The sequence below is a fragment of the Phaenicophaeus curvirostris genome, chromosome 12 (genome assembly GCF_032191515.1).
Source record: "Phaenicophaeus curvirostris isolate KB17595 chromosome 12, BPBGC_Pcur_1.0, whole genome shotgun sequence".
NCBI classification, from domain to species: domain Eukaryota; kingdom Metazoa; phylum Chordata; class Aves; order Cuculiformes; family Cuculidae; genus Phaenicophaeus; species Phaenicophaeus curvirostris.
In genome coordinates this window covers 14,699,822-14,713,521 of record NC_091403.1, presented here as the reverse complement: position 1 = coordinate 14,713,521, position 13,700 = coordinate 14,699,822, and the positions used below count along the sequence as shown (strand labels likewise).

The 13,700-nt window shown below is 41.5% G+C and overlaps 1 protein-coding gene across 7 annotated transcripts in view; it reads left to right on the top strand.

Moving 5' to 3' along the window:
* Positions 1-13,700, top strand: part of MEGF11 (multiple EGF like domains 11) — a 221,703-nt gene that overhangs the window by 180,402 nt on the left and 27,601 nt on the right. For all 7 annotated transcript variants that reach the window (XM_069866561.1, XM_069866557.1, XM_069866560.1 and 4 more), the window contains 5 exons: positions 2,981-3,109; positions 5,433-5,561; positions 6,268-6,396; positions 8,792-8,920; positions 9,067-9,300. In XM_069866561.1, coding sequence (XP_069722662.1) covers positions 2,981-3,109; positions 5,433-5,561; positions 6,268-6,396; positions 8,792-8,920; positions 9,067-9,300 — 750 coding nt within the window. The remainder of the gene's footprint in view (positions 1-2,980; positions 3,110-5,432; positions 5,562-6,267; positions 6,397-8,791; positions 8,921-9,066; positions 9,301-13,700) is intronic.

Sequence of the window (13,700 nt, the reverse complement as noted above, 5' to 3'; positions counted from 1 at the left end):
CAGTTCCTATTTTAAGTCTTTTGAGAACTATATTTTTGTACATATAAAAAATCCAGCCTTCATTTCGGTGACGTTATCGATCTCCATCTTAACGATGCAATAAAACTATTGTATTAAATTGCTCTGTATAGAGCGTTGGAACTGAATAATGGTGTAGTAAGTATGAGAACCTAGGCTGACAGGTCATTTTAGTTTTTGCTCTTTCTGTGATATGAAGGCTTTTCTTTCTCTCTCTCTTTGTGCATTGTTCTTTTTATTGTGTCTATATATTGTTTAGCTTTATCTCTTTTCAGTTAGAGAACTATTCTGTTTAGCACGTAATTTGAAAGCCCAAACCAACTTTATCCACTCCTGCAGATAAGTCCGTAGTATGTCGAACTGCATGCAGAAAACAATAATATACACATTCCTAGGTTCCTGCCATAGTAAGAGTAGAGGATGACATATTGTATAAAAGCAAATGAATCACAGCTCAGGATTTCAGTCTGTGGTTGATTCACAGTCAGGGTAGATTGAGGGCACCTGCAGAGACTACATATGAGAAAGTGAGTGGCTGAAGTGGTAAAACAGTTGCATAATTCAGGGAAGTGCCTTAATCACTTTTTTGACATCACTATTATTTACCAGGATACAAGTCCAGTTCCATTTGTTACATGCTCTGCCAAGATGGACTGTATGTTTTATCTTGTTTTGAAAATACATCTGTTTTTGTCAGGGAACACAGCCAATAAGAGCAAAGAAATTAGACATTTCATTCATTACTGAGTAGAGCTTTCCATCAACTTTAACATTAAAGATTTCCAATAATTTGGTGGGAGGCTGAAGATCTACGTGTCTATTAGTTTTATGTCACTGTGCCTAGGCTGTTACAAGATGACTCTGAAAAACTTTAGAGTTTCTTTCCTTCCAACTTCAGGAGCAAGTTCGGTGGATGAGCAGGAATAGATGCTGCTTTTCTTAGGATGCAGCACTTCTGTGTAGAAACTTTAAGTCACGTATATAATCCATCAAAACCACATTTGAAAACTAACTGAACGCTTACTGCAGCAAGGGGTACTGGAAAGGATGGATGCCAAAAGACAAGCATGGCATTTCAGCAAATGGATGTGTGCTTTATTTGTATGAGTAGTCTTTCACCAGACTTTTATGGTAAAAATACTTATGGAAGTGGCAGTCTTGCTCCTGGTTTACTCTCAGCTTCCATGATTTGATTCTGTGAGATTCTGGGAGCCTGCCTTCCACCAACATAGCTGAAAAAATACAGAATAGGAATCACAGGATCATTTAGGCTGGAAAATACCTTTAAGACATTGAGTCCAACTGTAAATCCAATACTGCCAAGTTCACCACTAAACCATGTCCCTGAGCACCACTACTACATGTATTTTAAATACCTTCAAGGATGGTGACTCCATCACTTCCCTAAGCTGCCTGTTCCAATGCTTGACAACCCTTTCAGTGAAGACATTTCTCCTAATATCCAATCTAAACTTTCCATGGCACAACTTAAGGCCATTTCGTCTTGTCCTGTCACTTGTTACTTGGGAGAAGAGCTGGATCCCCACCTCACTACAACCTCCTTTCACTCACATGTAGAGAGTGATGAGATCTCCCCTCAGCCTCTTCTTCTCCAGATTAAACATCCTCAGTTCCCTCACCACTGCCCATAATCCTTGTGTTCCAGCCCCTTCCCCGTCTCTGCTCCCCTTCTCTAGATGTGCTCCAGGCCCTCAGTGTCTTTCTTGCAGTGAGTGGCCCAAAACAGAACACAGGATTCGAGGTGTGGCTTCACTAGTGCTGAGTACAGGGGGACAATTGCTGCCCTGGTCCTGCTGGCCACACCACTTCTGATACAAGCCACGATGCTGTTGGCCTTCTTGGCCACCTGGGCACACTGCTGGCTCGTGTTCAGCCACTGTAGGCCAGCACCCCCAGGTCCTTTTCCACCAGGCAGCTTACCAGCTGTTCATCCCCAAGCCTGTGGCGTTGCATGGGATTGTTGTGGCCCAAGCATGAGGCCTGACAGTGAGCCTTTTTGAATGCCATACAATTGTCCTTGAACAAATCCTGGTGTATTTGATATCAAAAGGCATGTTCTTCTCTCACCAGCATGTGATTCAGAGGGAATCAGGACACTGATGAGGTAGGTACTCTAGCCCACTCCATATAGCAGTGCTGCATGGCACGTATTGTGGTGCTAGTGGGATAGCAAGGGAAAGGAGTACAGCTCTTTCAGTCTCTCCGTGCCATCTTATCTGCCATCAGCTGTTCATGGGTGCTGGACTCCTAGTAATACCCACGGCCTGTACGTCAGGCCATCGTGCCAGGTGGTAAGATGTGCAGCTTTTGGTCCATTATTCCTGTCATAATCTGTGGTACAATACAAGGGAATTGAGTTCTAGTGACAGACCTGAAAGTAAGAGTCCCCATTGCTCTTCACCTTCTTGAGACTTCTTCACTAGGCTGATCTTTAGCCTAAAACATTCTTTTCCTTTTTCTTTTGTTCTCATTGTTGAGGATGGAATCCTCTGAGCCAGCGCAGACCTCTATTTCAGGGTTTGTACCAAGAACCCCTTTGACCAAGCAATCCCTTCTAGACACGTTTTTCAACTACTCTTTGATTACTTCTTAACTTTATTGTTCTCTTCCTCTCCAAATAACCCATACTCCCTGTTTTGTCTGTCCTCTATTCATACTTCCATAATCCCTTTCAATAATTGCAATCTTCAAACTATATTAGATTCATTTTCCAGCAGAAAAATGGATCTCAAGATGACTTTTTCCTGTTGTTTTTATGCCTGGGATGTAAGCAAACAAAATGGACTTGGATAGTTTCTGCCTTTTCCTTCTTTCCTGAAAAATTTCACCCATTTGCCTTCAGCAAAGAAAAATGTTGTTATTACTTTTATCTCTAATTGATAAATGTTAAGTCTATGACTTCCTCATATTCATCATTAAGTAAACTGCCTTGTATTTTCAGTCTGTCCCAGTGGAAAATACGGGAAGGACTGTGCTGAGGTCTGTCAGTGCACCGAGAATGGGACCTGCAATCCAATCGATGGATCATGTCAGTGTTTTCCAGGCTGGATAGGGACAGACTGCTCTCAGAGTAAGCAAAGTGTTATTTTTCAACCTCTGCTTTAAAATAACATGTCTTCCTCTTTAGTGTTTTCTGAAAGTTAAAGACAGATTCTGGGGAATTCCCTGAGGTATTACAGCAGCCAGTGCCTTACTCTCTTTATAGCTTTTTTCTTTTAATTAATCTAAGTTCACTTTGGCTTGAATTTGGTTTTGCATTTGGAATTTGAAGAAGCCGTTAGTAGTTTCTATTACAGGAAAGGGAGGTCACAAGCTCTTATCAGAAAAGAAAGCTGCATGCTCCCTTTTAATTTCTAGCTGGATTCCCTTTTATTTATTTTCTGAAATAATTTTCTTTCAGCTGTGACATTAGAAATTATTAACCAGTAAATGTTTTTATGTACCAAGCCCCCAGAATTGAGAAATTAGGTAGCTGAAATATTTCTATTAAATGTAATTTAATTGTAAAAGTCAGTGTGGGCTTGGAGGGATGGACGATTTCTTCTTGAAAATTGCCCAGGTAGAAGATTGGCATTTGCTCATCCCAAAGTGTCATTTCCTGAGAGCATCCCTTAATTGAAGATAGATCACAGAGGGAAGCAATATCTGATCATTCAGAAATGCTACTTCATATTCAGGATACAACTAGCATATTAGACAGCATTCCAGAGTAAAATATATTAAACTTCAAGTGATAAAGTAGGAATCGGATAAAAACAGACAGCTGTAATTTTGCTTTTATTGTGTGTCTTCCACAGGCAGAATATTGCTGTCACTCAAAAAAAACAGGAAAAAAAGGAAAAAAAGATAGAAAGCTCCACAGATTCCTCATTATAGCCATGCAGTTGGAAAATGACTGTTATTTCTGTTAATCTTGAAAAAAGATGTGTTTTCTTACAGCATGAGGCTGGTCAGTTCAGCAGCAATTCCCAGTTTAGCAGGCAGAAGTACCTGGTGATAGCAGCTTTGTATTTTGGATGAACCAAGCAGGAACCTGGCTGTTTCCTCAGTTACTGCTTGGAAAGGAAGTGTGAATCTCCCACCGTGAACCTGGCCTCACAGCAGGCTCCTGCTGGATCCTGGCCTCCCATCCCTGGGTCCAGTGTTGAGCTATTTCAGTCGACCTCCCTCCGCAGCAGTTAACATGGAATGACCGAAGGATGGAGCTGCAAAGGAAACAATTTTAGCTCCAACTCCAGAGCCAGTTCTGGAGACACTAACTGACCCTGCAGCTCTGGCTTCCAAAGGCATTGGAAAAGTATTTCTGGTTACTTATAGGATGAACATGTTAGGCCAAATCCTGTTCAGCTTTACATTGTGTGAGTTCAGTGACCTTTTGTTTAATTTACGTCATGGCCAGGGCTTTTTGCTGTTCAGTCTGGCTTTAGAGATGTCTGTCACACGCCAGAACCTTCCATTTCTATCAGACCCAGAGCCGATGGCGTACGTGGAAACAGGTACCGTTTCCGTACTTTCAGGTTTTCTGGGCACCATGCCTTATTAATTTATGACTTAGGAGGAAGCAGTGGAAAGTGCTTTTTAAAGCAAAAATATAGTTGTTTTATTGAAGGGTTGTCATCGTTTCGGATCTTTCAGCCTGGCACTAATAACTGTAACTTAGTGCAGTCATTTTTGGAGGGAGGCTTAAAATAACTTCTGCAAATGTATTAATATTTTACTTGTTGAAATAGATAATAGACCTGGAGGTTTTAATTTAATATTAGCTCCATCAACAAAAGCAATCTGATTTTGTGGATGAGAATTCATACTATAAAAGGTTTTCTTTACATTTTTACGTCATTTGAGTAGCACTCCGTGCTTCTAATTAATGTGGTAATTTTAGTAGTTGATTGCATAGCAGAAGTAAAACATGAATAGCTGTACTTTATTATGCAAGAATTGCAGAATACCGAAAAGGAAATTAAATTACCTTCATGTCTTAAAACCCTGTCAAAATTGTCTTCACGGATAATGCCAGTAAGGCAGGGCGAGTGGCTAGAGCACTTATAGTAATGAATGTAGTGTCGAGGGTGACTCTTTCAGTGGCTCTCAGTGCACAGACCTTGCCACGTGAGCTCCACGGGGGAGAAAGCCCTTGGTTGTGCTGGGGCTTGACAGTGTGGGTGAGGTTACAGGTTGGCACTTGGGTTTGCAAAGCAGTCGTTGGCTTGGAAGAACCAGTCACGGTCGGGGAGTTGCTGCAGTAATGCCCGGCTCTGCAATGTGAAGTTCTGCCTTTGCTGGTGTCTCCCAGATTCTCCCTTTATTGTTGTTCCTCCGCAGCACTAATGCAGTATCATTGCTTTGGCTTTTTTTTTTTTTTGTCAGCTGACAGATCTTTTTTATTTTCATAGCTTGTCCCACTGATTTTTGGGGCCCTGATTGCTTTCATTCATGCAACTGCCACAACGGAGCAATGTGCAGCCCTTACGATGGAGAATGTAGATGCACTCATGGTTGGACGGGGCTCTACTGCACTCAGCGTAAGCCTTTCAGAGACACTGTTGTGCCAGGGAATCTGTCGAAGTATGTGCTGCTACCTCGTGTCTCTTCCATGTATTGCAGTCTCCCTTGTTAAATCCCCTGCTCCTCACCGGTGATAACTTCACATCACCCCGAAGACAAGAGTCCTGAAGCTCTTCAAGGGTTTTTATGCCTTCTGCACTCGATAAAGGACAAAGCAATCATTGAGATTATTGACTCATTGTCAGAATTAGCACAGGCTGCGTCCCTGCTTGTTAAAGCCCCAGTAGTTGTGTCTGATTTAGGAAATGTTTGAGATCTCTCATCCTACTAGCGCTAAATTATCTGCAGTGTCCGAAAGGGGAGATCAAATTCTGGTGAGCCTTTTAAAGAAGGCTTTTTCACTTGCAAGTAATTGATTGTTCTCTGGCCTTTTAGAGAGTTTCTGCTTAGCCATCTTCTTTCACTTCTTGAAAATGTAGTTTGGATAGGCAGGTCAAGTTTTCCTTCTTCTGAAACACTTAAGAGGTAATTCTGTAAGATGTGAGAAACACTACTTTCAAGAAAATTGGCTGTTGTAGTGTCTCTGCATTTAGATGATCAAATAAATGTTATTAAATATACAGAGGTTAAAAACCCATAGGCCTATGTATTTTGTGCTGATAACGCATCCGAGTTTGTATTTCAGCTTATTTCTTAGCCTGTCCTTATTCTGATTCCTGAAAGGTTGCCCAGCTGCTTTTTATGGAAAAAACTGTGCCAATGTTTGTCAGTGTCAGAACGGGGCGGACTGTGACCACATCACTGGGCAGTGCACATGCAGGACTGGATTTACAGGCAAACAATGTGAGCAAAGTAAGTAGCATTGTGACTTCATTTTTCTGTTTCTCTGGGTGGGAATCCTCTGCAAAGTAGACCTTTCAATTCCTAGCCTTAAGTTAAGTGAGATAAAAGCAAGTCACTGCACTCAGTGCTGACTGGATGTAACCTTTTACAGTTGGACTTGATGATCTCAAAGGTCTTTTCCAACCAAACGATTCTATGATTCTACCCGAACAGCTTACATCTCATTAACAGGAAAACACAAACTGCCCCATGCTTTGCTAGTGTCATTGAGTGCAGCAGCATCAGGTTTCCCTAGGCACGAAGGAGGATAGAAGGGTTAAAAGAAAGAAGTCCTTTCTGCTCTCTTCCTTCCAAGGAATATTTGGGCTTTCTTGCAGAAGTTGTTATGTTATAGATGTGGGCCAAATAAAGATTCATCTTTACAATGAAAACAGGTCAAGGAAAACAATGTTTCTTCCCCTTTTTGGAAGGATTTGTGTTTGACTAGAGTAGCAAGCAAGTGTTTAACAATGAACTTCAATTACCTTGCAAGGGTACTGGCATATATTACTGTAATTGTTGTCAACATCTTGCTGGCATATTTAGCCCGCTGTGCCAAATGGCTTCATCTAAAAACAAAGAATTAGGGCAGTGGAAACTCTAGAAGCCGTAGTTGAATAATTACTTGTTTGTCCAATACAGTAAATCAAAAGAAAATTCTCACACGCTTACTTGGATTCTAAATGCTGGGTGAAATCTGTCTCACCTTACCAAGACACTAATTCCACAGGGTTTTGTTCTTTTTTTTTTGGTGGTGCAGTAATATTCCTGCTGGATTTGCAAATGGAAGCTTTGTTACTGTAGCCTACCATGTGAATCTTTATGAAAGTATTTGTACATAGAACTAAATTCATGAACATCTCTTCTTTTTGCACACACTTGCATTCAGCAAAGTGTGTATCTCGGGACCAAATTTGTATGTTCTTGTGGGGATTACACATGGCACCACTGTAACTCTCTAAGTGGCCAGCTTACTGTGAATTTGTGTACATCCTTACCACAACCATAAATAAATTAGGAAACTAAAAAATTCCATAGTAGATCTGCAAGATAGCAGATTTTATACAAGAAGCTCCGTTTATCATTTGACCTCTGTACAAAGCCTGAGGCTTCCTTTTCTATCCAAACTGTGAATGTGTTTATTTGTTTGTCTTTCTACTGTTTAAATGTAAAAGTATCTCTTCATTAAGACTCCCTTTTTCTCAAAATTGTGCTGAATGGGCAGTCACACTGCATTGCAGATGAATTGCCTAAATGCAGGCATTGTTTCTGTGGTGCAGTCCAAACGTTTAGGCATTACTCATTTTAAATAGGCTACAGGTTAACATTAGAATGAGCATTAATAGTAATAATTTAATTTTTCTGTGTTTGGGGACCTGCAGATCAAAGAAAGAGATATAACCTTATATACAGATACTGGCTGCTTGTTCATCGCTTAATATTAAATTTTGCATACTAGAAGTTACTTAGAGACTGTCATTGGGAAGGCGTCACCATGCTATGCAAAACATTTGCAGACACAGAAGTCACATCTTAAAACAAACAATATCTGTTCTAAAGAATCATATCAAGTGTGCATGCCTTCAATAACACGTCCTTTCCATTGAAATAAGTAGAATGTGACAGAAATTCTTTCTTTCAATTTAACACTGAATAGCACCTCAAGAAGTTTAGTGAGCTGCTTACAGATTTATTGTAATAGCTCATCATAGTAATTGCATGAACACATTTCTCAGCTGGATATTCAGTCATTTTGTCTTTGATAGAAATACAAAGACAGGATAGAAATTCCTTCTGTATTAGGAATCCTAATGCAGAAGCAGAGCAAACCAAACCATTCAGATGCTCAGTTCTCTGATTCCACCTACAATGTCCTATTCGTCTTCTAGTACGAGTAGGGATAAATGTGAAAGCATGTGGGATTTGTTTGGTAAAGTCTATTAATGTCCATGTGAAGGTACGTTAAAACTTCTCTTTGCAACTGCTCCCATAAAGAAGAATGTGCAGAACTGGAGGAGAATGCTCTGTGTTTTCAAGACGTTGTCCATAGCTTCTGAGCTCATGCTCTGTTATGTACACTTGTAGTATATGTCAAGCCTTTTAAAGTCTGTGTGTATTATTGGTTTCATCCTTGTGAAGTCTTATATGAGTCTTCCAGAAGGTTACAGCTTAATAAATAATACCTCAAATTGCACATGAAATACTTTAATCTCCTGCTTTAAAATACTAATAATATAACACTGGGGTGTTATCCTGGAGATACTGTAACCAGGGAGACCTTTAAACTGAATTTTCTATAGCAAGCATTTCATCCATTCCCCCCAAAAAGTACAATTCTTTCCAATCCTTTTCTTTGGCTTCCCAGAGTGCTCACCAGGAACATTTGGTTATGGTTGCGAACAACTATGCGAATGCATGAATAATGCTACATGTGACCACGTCACAGGTACCTGCTATTGCAGTCCAGGCTTCAAAGGAATCCGATGTGATCAAGGTACAGTGAAATTCTATTTATAACACCATGCTCTCTCTCCCTTTCTCACTCTCCCCCTCCAATGATGTCCTTGCTTTAAGAGAATAGTAGTTAAAAAATGAAATGCACGATTCAATTTACAGTGTGTTATGAATTACTTTTAACAGCGGCTCTTATGATGGAAGAATTAAACCCCTATACTAAAATTAGCCCTGCTCTTGGATCAGAGAGACACTCAGTGGGAGCAATCATTGGAATTACTATTCTCCTTCTAATTATTATGGTCTTGCTGGCACTGTTTGTGTGGTATCGACGGAAGCAGAAGGAGAAGGGGCACGACATGCCAAGTGTATCTTACACTCCAGCCATGAGGATGACTAATACAGATTACCCACTTTCTGGTAAGGGCCTTTTTATATTAATCAAATATAGACTGATATTCCTGTATGCTGGGGAATTAGAAGCTTCTGTGATGTATAACATGCATTATGGAGCCTCAAAAATAATAACACTTCTGTTCTTCCCCTGAATACCATGATCTTTTATCACTTAACAGGGACAAGAAAGCAAAACAACTTAAAACTGATGCAAGCTACTTTATATATGAAAGTTTAATTAACACGATGCAGAATACACTTAGGCAAGAAATATGCTGCATGGAACACATCAACTCCATTTTTTAAATGGACCTCATTCCTGTTGCAGTACAGAGAAGTTGTCCCTTTGTGAAAGCTTCAGAAGATTTTTTTTGCTTGAGGAATGGAATTGACTAGGTGAATCATAAGGTTTTATTTTTGTTTGTTTGTGATTTGAGATGTCCTGTGTGATGCCACTTTCTTCTGTGTGCAAGACCAGTCATCCCCATCGTCTAGGTAGCTGGTGTGAATTTTCTTCACAGGAGCTGATGGAGAGCAGGAAAGAGGAAGGCTCTTTAAGATCAGAAGAGAGTCATTCTGAGATCACTTTTTTTGCTTTTTTTCTATCTTCTGGTGCTATGGAGGACATCTTTTCTTGAGAGATTGCTTCAGCTTTGGAGAATGCAATCTCCTTCTTAATGCTTTCATTCTTCTTCATTCCTCTATGGCCAATATCAGACAGGATGCCAGACAGGAGATGGCTTTATTTCCTTCTTGTTTCCTCCAGTCTGTCTCTAGTGGGGATCTCCTTGGGGTTTGCTGCCTTTTGACTGCAGTGGCTTCTTCCTTTCCCTTCAAACAGCTGAAATTCTTAGTCCAAGCAAATACAAGCTCCTGAAGCAGGCAGCAGTTGGCCAACCAGCTCTACTTTCCCAGTCTCACAAAGCCTTTTGGTTTCTTTCTTCTATTCCAAATGCACAAGCCCAGACACTTGTTGCTGGCTCTGACTTGGCTTCTGTGCTGACTTAGGGTGGCATGGCTGGAAGCTTTGTGCTGGACTTCCTTGCCCAGGATGCACCTGGAAGAAGCCTCTCCCACAGATCCAACTATACTATTGCCTGGCTACAGCTAGGACTTAATCAAGGACCTTCTCTCACAGCACCATGACTTCAATCCTCAAATCAGGGGCACGGTTTCCTGCAGTGGCATCTCACATCAGGGGCTGCCTGCTGAACACCATTGGCTAAACTCATATATTAATCACTCAGGCCTGTCCTAAAGCAATCCTTCTGCTGCTAGGTACAAGATGGGAAAAAAATCAGCAGTGGACCTCCCACTGCCTCTTATTTTTTAATTTCAGCTTTGCAGGCTCTTGCTTATGCTGCCCATTTGGGTAAGAAATGTATGTAGGTGCTGCCAGTGAGGGCTTGTCTGATCCTTGGCTAGGTGCCAGCACAATTTTGGCCTGAAATTTGTCATTTCAACATTGTTTGATGAGCCAGACCATGAACGTGCAAAAGACAACTGTGGCACATCTCGACAGCAGTGAGGCTCCAAGTTCTGGGAGAGCACTTTTCAGCGATCTATTTCCTTTGTACTGGCACTTTATCCATTTATTTACAAAGCCTGCTACACCTCATTTATTTCTGGGCTTTTCCAGTCAGTGTATGTGTAAGCCAGCAGGCTTAAGAGGCACAACTTAGAAATTTTGAAATATGGAGAGAAATATTGCTGAGGTTGGGAGTTCGTGACTGGAGTAATTGAGCTTCTCCTTTCAGAGAAGGCAACAAAAAATGCTTGATTGTTTTTTCTCCATATTTTACCATGAATGAGGACTTCCCACCCAAGTCAATCCCAGTCTGACTCTGCAAGAAGTCTGGAAAAAGGCTAGTACTGAGAACAGGAACTCTCATCCTTCGAAGTTAACACAGATGACTTTCCTCCTCCAACAGAGAGAGAAAGCCATTGTGTTTGAAGACATTGGTAGCCCAGGACCGTCCTTGAAGGTTATGTTTTTGCAGGCATTGCATCTCCCTATACAACATTCTTCACATTCCTTTCAGGTGCCGTCACCTATCTCAGAGCTCCTGATGCTACATGATACTTGAGTACTTGAGGAAAAAAATATTTTAGGGATGGTTGAATTCCTGGAAATGTCATAAATATCTGAGGGATCACATCCTTCAGCTGCATTGAGCCTGGGAACTCTTCTGGTCCTTGGGCAATTTAATTTAACTCTTACCCTTGTGGCATTGCTGCTCTGTGTCAGCTTAGTTTGTATAAAATCTGAAATAACAAATCCTTGCAATCCTGAACAGCACCAGGTCAGTGGTGTTACATGGGCTTCTCTAGAAAGAAATCAGATAATGTTTCCTTCCTGTTCATCTCAGTCACTGATGGGGACACAGAGACCTAGCCTTTTCTTTGTTGTTTCTTTCTGCAGTCCTTGTAGCAATATAAATTTTGTCATTTAGGAAGCTGCAGCTGAGGGGGGTCAGCCATCTCTTTCTGGAGGTCACAAGAACAGTTTTCTTCCTGCCTCCCCCTTGAAAACTCTCCCTCTGCTACCTGAGCTTGCAGAGGAAGATGAAAAAGTCAGAAATCACACTGCCTCATCTTCATCTCATTAGAAATTGTCTGCAGGTTTCTGCATTGCTTAAAGCTTCGGGGTTTGTTTTGTTTTGTTTTAGAAGGGCATTTACAAATTTTAGACAAGGGCTTCTGAAAGCTCCCCACAGATTCTGACTGTCCTACTGAAGCTTTCTACCCATCAGCTTTCTTCCCAGCTTTGGTCTTACCAGTGCTGTTCTCAGCCTTTCCCTTCCACAGAGCAAGAAGACAGCAAAAGGTGTTAATGTGCATCTTCCCCCGCAGCAAATGGGGAGATGGATACTGAGACTGGACCCCAGATAAGAAATGGAGACTCATAGCATGGCTGTTGGCAAGAACATCATGTGTGTTTATGAGGGTATGTGTGCATTTGTGTGTTCTGGAGGACAGTGAAGGACAGGAGCAGTATTGCCCAGCAGCCAGTGGGAAAGAAAACCACACATGCTGGGAGAGCTTAACCACAGAACATGGATCCAAGAACAGGCTTCCCTAATAGAGCCTCAAATCAAAATGGTGCTCCCCAGCATGAGAAGAGTGCATTGCATCCAACAAAAGACTTCAAAGTGCAGGTTGTTTAGTTCAATGAGAGGGGTACAGAAGGGAAAACTATGTGGCAGTGCTGGAAAGCCACAGAGATTTCTTTTCAGGACTTTCACAAAGACTTTGTTATGGGATGAAGTGATGCTTAAGGACAACTTACCAAGATCTTAAAAAACTTTCTGATATGGATGAATTCTATTCTGAGAGCCAAAGCCTAAGCGAAGCTCACTAAAGTGGTGTCATGGATCATGCAGCCTAGACGAGACATTTACAGAAATGATTTGCAGATGATGTGTAGTAGGAGGTGGCAGAGTGAACTCTGGCTTGGAGTCTTCAGCCATCCCTCAGACACTCTGCATGGGTGGAGAAGATCCACGCAAGAAGAAGAAAACAGTTCCATTTTGCACCCTGTGATATCTGAGTTTGTGTTTACTGCGGAGTGCTAACTTAACGCTTGTTTCATGGTTGGCCTTGTGCTCGGTTTCCACACTACTGTCCTGCTGCCACTGCAGGATGGGGACCGGTGCTTTTTTGTGTCACCCCACAGCCCTGGCTCGGAGCAGAAGCTCAGTCTTTCAAGTGTTAGAACGTTCTGGCCTTCATCCAGAGCTAATGGTTCTTCTACTGAAGCGCAGCCTCAAGCCTGAGGTGCTCACAGCAGGACTCTGCCATCATGGATCCCTTCACAGGACTGCTCTCCCCATGTTAACACTAACATAACCACTGGGCTTTTTTGATTTGTTTTAATTTAAATAATCCCCTTTCTTTCAGGCATTTAAGTTTTTGCTTACTGTTCAGAGCAAAATAAAATCCTCATCTTCGGGAAGAGAGGATTTTTTGTGGGTTGCATTGTTTGGGTGGTTTTTTAAACTGGGATAGCATTAGATTTGAGTTTGATTATTTCCAGCCAGGAGTTATAAGAGCTTCATGAATAAATGTGTAGAAAATGGACTGTGCTATCAAGGTAAATCAGCCTGGGTGGGTACTTAAGTATCGACCAAATGAAACTGTGTAGAAGGAGTAATTCTGAGCATATGGTGCTGCATGCAATGAAGGAAGAAAAGATTTTTGGTGATGCAGACTTGTGGACGAGCTCAGATTCATTAATTCAGCACTGTGCTAAGTAGTAGGACAGTCTGGTAGACTTTACCTTCAGCTCATTTTGGGTGCAGGAAACAAGCTATGGCCAGATAAGTTGGGTGTGAACTTGCAACATGTCAGTTGACTCACAGTAAGCATCAATAGGTGCCCTCTTATCTCACAGAAAGGCAGGGGACCGTACCTCTCTTCCTTCA